A 6,766-nucleotide genomic window follows, 5' to 3' on the forward strand; every position below is an offset into this window, starting at 1 on the left:
CTCATCAATACTTTCTTATATAATAATAAGATATCTTTAATAATTATTATAATATCTAATATTCTCAATGAGTATTCTCTATTATAATTTATAATTAGTTTATAATTATGTAAATGTATATATTTGTACAAGTTATATAATTATAAAAGAGAATATTTATAAAAAATATTAGAGAATATCAACGATAATTAAGAGATATCTCAATATTTAAACTTTAATTTATTATTTTAATATTATTAAAGATATCTCAATAATAAACTTTAATTTATTATTTTAATATTATTAAAATTGAATTTTAAGTCTGTAAAACCTGAACCTTTAATAAAATAATTTTGAAAAAATAAAATCATGTGAATCGCTCTAAGGACACTAGTTAAAGATAATTAATATATATTGGATTCTACAAAAGTATATAGATAAGTGTGATATTAAATAAAATCTGACATAATAACCATTAATGTAACTTTATTTTCTTTAAAAGACAAAAATACCCATAAATATTGTACATGTGTATTTAATATTTTATTTAATATTCACAAATAAAAGTTAAAAAGTAATTAAATAATAAAATAACTATATTTTAATGTTGCTAAAAATTAAATATTATTAAATATAAGAAATTTTAAATTAACAGAAAAATCAACAAAAAAAAAGTGTTAAACATCTAAAAATTAAAAAAAACATAAGAAAGTATAAATTAACATAAAAACCAAAAAAAAAAATTAGTGTTAAACATCTCAAAATGTTAAAAAAAAGAACAATTAAAATATCAATTTGAGATTTAATTGAATTTTTTTTTCCTTTTAGTAGAGACCTTAAAAATTCCAAAGTCCTTGTTTTATTAATAAGTTAATGTCTAAAAATTTAAAAGGATATTTTTGTCTTTATAAAATTTATTATGTGCATTTATACTATTTTAAATACTACATTTAATTATTTTAACTTTTAATATAAAAATAATAATACCAAAATACATTTATTATTCCTTAACTATTGTCCTAAGAACACTAGTGACCTATGATGCACAAATACGATAAGTGTATTGGATACGATACGTATCCGATACGTCGATACATTTATTTTCAAAATAATAGGATACGATACGTGATAGATACGCGATATATGAATATTGAAAAATGTACAATAATTCTTACAAGTATAATAAATATATGATTGTTAATGTGTGAATCCAAAATTTCTAATTATAGACCAATTATTTTGGTAGCTAAAACCTGATAGCTAATGTTAATGACCAATTTAAAAACCAATTCATAATTGAAATTATTTTAATTATCAATTTAGAGACTAATTATAATTTTTTGAAACTATTTTAATTGTCAATATAGTGACTAATTATTTTTTGTCACTAAAATTGTTCACTATTCAAAGATTCTATTATAGTGTATTACGACTTTATAAAGCAGATACTTCATTAATAAATATTATTAAAATATTTTAAAGTATCGGACATAATACATGTCAAACACAAATTCATGACTTAAGTTGAAATATCGGTGCATCATCGTAATGACAACCATTTAAAAAAATCACCTGAATCGACACTGTCTCAGTAAAAGAGCAAAAAGAAGGTAAATTACAAAAATACCCTAGTGATTCATTGTTTTGTTCTCATTGGTTTTTTTTTTGTTTTACACACTTTTGATTGGTCCCATGTAAGTATGACGTGTCATTTTTCTAAAGTTTGCGTGTAAAGGTGAATGGTCCCTTACTGTTCCTTAATTATGTCAGAAAATATACTCCAATGAGAAGTGAAAAAAATGTGACCTACATCAACATCAATATCAACGTGTGCAATTAAAGGTATAAAAAAACAAAAAAACATGGCACGTGCCTCTTTATGATTCGTGACGGCACGTACCATTTGCTAACATGGCAAACACGCAAACACGCAATCTCACGAAAACCTAAACAGTACGAGGTCTCCGCAACGTGTATATAAGTCCCACGCATGATCTTATTCAGAGTCTCACACCAACACAGAGCATAGCCCTTGGCACTCTTGTTCCCTAGGCAGGGAGCAACACTGTAAAATCAAAACAAAAAAAAATTCTTAGTTTCCTTTTCTCCGGTAGAACTCTCTCTTCCGATCCTCTCAATTGTTCTTCTGTCTATTCCAATTCTCTCATTTTGTTTTTTATTTTTCTGGAGACACACTTTATACTGTTGCATTGATTTCAGAGTGAAATTTTGGTGTGTTTCAAGGAGGATTCAAATTTTTGCAGAAAAACAATGGCGGCGGTGATTTCTTCTGCTCCGATGGCGGTTCCAGCCACAGCGTTGAATGGTGCGCAATTCGGGAATGCCTCTCTGTATGTCGGGGATCTCGACGCCAATGTGATAGAGAGTCAGTTGTTTGATCTGTTCAGTCAAGTGGCTCAAGTGGTTTCGATTAGGGTTTGCAGGGATCAGACTAGGCGAACCTCTCTCGGCTATGCATATGTCAATTTCGCCAATGTTCAAGATGGTTTGTTTTATCGTCCTTTGTCGTTTAGTTATTTCACTATTTTGTATTCAAGTCTTGAATGTGATTATACTGTATATGTTGTTGTTGTTGAAATAGTTGCGTGATTGTTCTTAAATCAAAGGATTAAACAAAATCCTGAGATATTTTTTTCAATTATTTTTTTTTTATTTTTGGGTAATTGTGTTCTTCATTGATTATTTTGACCTAGAGTGGCCGACTGTACTGGTTATAATTGTTTTTTTAATTATGTTGATATCTGTATGATTGGTTGTTGTTTTTTATTGGAGTTGTGGATTTGATTCTGTTGGATGGAGGTGTCTTGGATTTTGGGGTTTTTTTAGAACTGGATTGAAAAGGAAAAACATATCCTGAGTTAATTATTTATTAATTTTTTTTTGTTTTTATTATTTTTTTCTTTTTCTGTATTTGAGTGATTTGATCTATAGCTAGCTGTCTTAATTATTTTTAATTGAAGTCTTGGATCTGAATATACATATCTAGATGGTTGTGTTGAATTTGAATTGGGAGGAAAGAAAAACATACCCACTTTTATTTATTATTTTTCTGTTTGGGATCAGATGTTTCCCTTTTGTTTTGCATTTGATTTGATTATTTTGATCTTCGTCTTCTGTAAGGGTCATAGGTGTGTGGTGTTTTTAATTGTGTTTAGGGCTATTACTTTTTATTTCTTTTTTCCATATCGAAGTACTGGGTTTCATTATTCATTATCACCTGTGTATTATCATTATTATTTGGTTAACAAGTCGATTATTTTGGTTCAGACTGGTTTTTTCCGATTAGGTTTTTTTGTCTAAGCTTAGATCTGGTGTTGATCTACATATTTCCAGTGAATTTTGTTTTCATGGTGTGGGTGTGGAATGAAGATGTGTTTTTTTTGTCTTTCTTCGCTCCACTTACAACGTTTCTACGTGCTTGTTGCAGCTGCTATTGCCATGGAACATTTGAACTTCACTCCTCTGAATGGAAAACCCATTCGGATTATGTTTTCTCACCGTGACCCCAGCATTAGGAAAAGCGGATTCGCAAATGTGTTCATCAAGAATCTTGATGCATCAGTGGATAACAAGGCACTGTATGATACTTTTGCTGCCTTTGGAAATGTGCTATCTAGCAAGGTACAGGTTGATGAGAATGGTCAATCAAAAGGGTATGGATTTGTGCAATTTGACAATGACGAGTCTGCTCAGAATGCTATCAAGAAACTGAACGGCATGTTGATAAATGATAAGAAGGTGTATGTTGGGCTTTTTGTTCGGCGTCAAGAAAGGGCTCCGGGGAACGATGGATCACCAAAGTTCACCAATGTGTATGTGAAAAACCTTTCTGAAACATACACTGAGGAAGACCTTAAGCAACTCTTCAGTACCTATGGCACTATAACCAGTGTTGTGGTCATGAAAGATGCAGAGGGGAAGTCCAGGTGTTTTGGTTTTGTGAATTTTGAGAGTGCAGATTCTGCAGCCACTGCTGTTGAGAGGCTAAATGGAACCACAATCAACAATGACAAGGTTTTGTATGTAGGGAGGGCTCAGAGGAAGGCCGAAAGAGAGGCAGAGTTGAAAGCCAAATTTGAACAGGAAAAAAGAAATAAATTTGACAAACTTCAAGGTGCTAACTTGTATCTGAAAAACTTTGATGACAGTTTTAATGATGAAAAGTTGAAAGAGATTTTTTCTGTGTTTGGAACAACGACGTCTTGTAAGGTATGTTTTTGTTCGTAATATATTGGTTTATCCTTTATGGAATGTGTAAAATTACTCTATCCCTAATACAATGTTTTTGTGCAGGTAATGATGGACGCTCTTGGTCGTAGCAAAGGTTGTGGTTTCGTTGCATTCTCTACTCCGGAGGAAGCCACTAGAGCCGTAAGTATTTATTTATATATATCATATAAGATTGACATAATAATACTATATATACTTTCTTAATCTTTATATATATAGAGTAGTAGATTGTGAGATTGTGATACTAATCATTATATTTATTTTATTACTTTTTTATTTCTATTTATTTTACTTATTTTCAGATGAATGAAATGAATGGGAAGATAATTGGACAAAAGCCTCTGTATGTTGCAGTAGCCCAGCGAAAGGAAGAAAGGAAGGCTAATTTACAGGTGATTGTGTGCTTGTTTTTAAATTGGACAACTAAATTTTAATAACTTTATGAGAAAATATAAAAATAGAAATCATTTAAAAAATATCAGTTCAAGAGATTATAATTAAGAGAGAGTTATGGAAATTTAATTGTTAAAAATTTTGTATGAATCTTGTTTTAGACTTTTATAATAATATATATTGTTTTATTGTATTCAGGCTCAGTTTTCTCATATGCAAATTGCACCTTTCTCTGCTGGCATCACTGGATATCATCCAGCATATTTTGGTCCAGGAACAACTGGGTTTGTTTCACCTCAGGCAACAGGCTATGGTTTTCAACCTCAAGTGTTGCCACAAAGCATGCGTGGGGTTCCTCCAAATTTCATGATGCCATACCCCCTCCAGAGGCAGGGTCCTCCTGGACAAAGGATGGTTCCTCCTACACGAAGGGTGGGAAATGTGAGATCATCCATACTATACTTGTATTCTTCTTCATACAAAATATTATATACATACTGATAAATTTGATAACTTTGAAATTTTGAAACTAGGTAACTCTCAACCATTCACTTCCAATACCAAATGTTCAAAATGGCATGCATCAATATGTAATGCCCCATCATCTGGTGAGTCCGGTTGCCATTACTGCACCTCCTACTGATGTCAAGACTTCTGCTACATCATCTACTACACTTGCTTCAGCTTTGGCTTCTGCTAGTCCGGAGAATCAACATAGGGTAAATTATGTTCATGATTTTATGTAATTGATTTTGTATATATAATTGAGAAATGATTGTGAACTTTAATGCTTGTAGATGCTGGGTGAACATTTATATCCACTGGTGGAACGTCTTACTCCAAGTAACCAGACTGCAAAAGTCACAGGAATGTTGCTGGAAATGGATCAAGCTGAAGTGATTCATCTTATTGAATCTCCTGAGGATTTGAAGACAAAGGTGTCCGAGGCAATGAAGGTGCTTCATGAGGCAGCAGCAGGTTCTGAAGTTGGTGATCAAACTAAAGTGATATAATTTTCAGTTTTAGATATTTTGAGACAATTTTGAGGTTCCAACTAGACTTTATTTATTTTGTCCGGACTAGATATTTTAGACTATTAAGGGTGTCAAGGATTTTAGTTTTATAAATTTATGTTATGGACTGAGTTATAGACTTATTATCTTTTGGATTTACGTTGTTTATTTGGTTTTGTGTTTTAATCTATTTTATAATTTCTCGGGTGTTATCCTATTTGAGAATTATAAAATATTTAATTATTTTAAAAATTAGTATATTTATTAAAAGTGTAAAAATGGGTCGACCTGCCAACCTGATAGAAGGGTGTGTCGGGTCACGTATTTGAACCCATCAGCTCGGAGAAGTTCGGTCCGCCTGACTCGCAGTCCGTCGGGTCACAACACGGACCATTTTAAATGTGTTATTTCTTCATTTCTTCATTCACTCAAAGAGAGACAGCATAGGTCACCCAGGACGGTGAAGCTCAACATAGTAACACATGTTCGTTTCTCTTCTTCGATTTCTTTTCTCTTCTTTGATTTGTTTTGCTAAGCTTCTTCTTTCTACTGCGAGACTCCACAACAAGAAGTCTTCATATTGGCGAAGGTGACCCAGGATGGCGAAGCTCACTCACGATTGCGACATTAGGTTGGTTTCTCTTCTTCTATTCATTTGCCCTAATTTATGGTTCTCTAATAATTTATGGTTTTGCTCTGGTTCGTTTCTCTTCTTCGCACTAATGTTTTGTGGTTAGTTTCTGGATGTCTTGATTTTGTGGATTGAGAATTCTGGTTGTGATGATTTTTGCAGATTGGAATTTGCGGTTGGATTGGAATTTTTGCGGCGTGAGGGTTCTCAGTACAGAAAAGAAGATGATGGATTTCGTGTCTATGTTTTTTGTGTGTATGGAGGTATACCTGTCATGTACAGGGTGTGATTATGATGGAGAAAACGAAGGTTTATGATGAAGAAGAAGAAATCACTGATAATCACTGATAAGTGAGCTGGTGATCGGGGATGAGAAAATGACGGTTCAAACTACTAGTCCGGCCGCTCTCCTAGTGGTGGGATGAGTTCAATCTTTTAATGTAATTTGGTCTAAACCTAAACCGAATTTAACGGGCAAAAGCGTTTCGACACCCATAAT

The 6,766-nt window shown here is 32.3% G+C and overlaps 1 protein-coding gene across 3 annotated transcripts; it reads left to right on the plus strand.

Annotated features, from left to right (window-relative positions):
- The first annotated feature begins 1,993 nt into the window (after positions 1-1,993).
- Positions 1,994-6,766, plus strand: LOC114182506 (polyadenylate-binding protein 5-like). 3 transcript variants are annotated; one of them, XM_028069389.2, is made up of 9 exons: positions 1,994-2,089; positions 2,224-2,485; positions 3,428-4,209; positions 4,294-4,371; positions 4,533-4,622; positions 4,822-5,064; positions 5,157-5,342; positions 5,421-6,267; positions 6,430-6,766. In XM_028069389.2, exons 2-8 carry the CDS (start codon positions 2,251-2,253, stop codon positions 5,634-5,636), a joined length of 1,830 nt encoding a protein of 609 aa, XP_027925190.1. In that variant the 5' UTR covers positions 1,994-2,089; positions 2,224-2,250; the 3' UTR covers positions 5,637-6,267; positions 6,430-6,766. The 3 variants fall into 3 exon arrangements, with proteins under 3 accessions (XP_027925190.1, XP_027925188.1, XP_027925189.1); XM_028069387.2 differs by having other exon boundaries at positions 2,244-2,485; XM_028069388.2 differs by having other exon boundaries at positions 2,003-2,089; positions 2,200-2,485.

Source organism: Vigna unguiculata, chromosome 4, assembly GCF_037176805.1.
Source record: "Vigna unguiculata cultivar grain cowpea cultivar isolate G323 ecotype 2 chromosome 4, ASM3717680v1, whole genome shotgun sequence".
Lineage (NCBI taxonomy): Eukaryota > Viridiplantae > Streptophyta > Magnoliopsida > Fabales > Fabaceae > Vigna > Vigna unguiculata.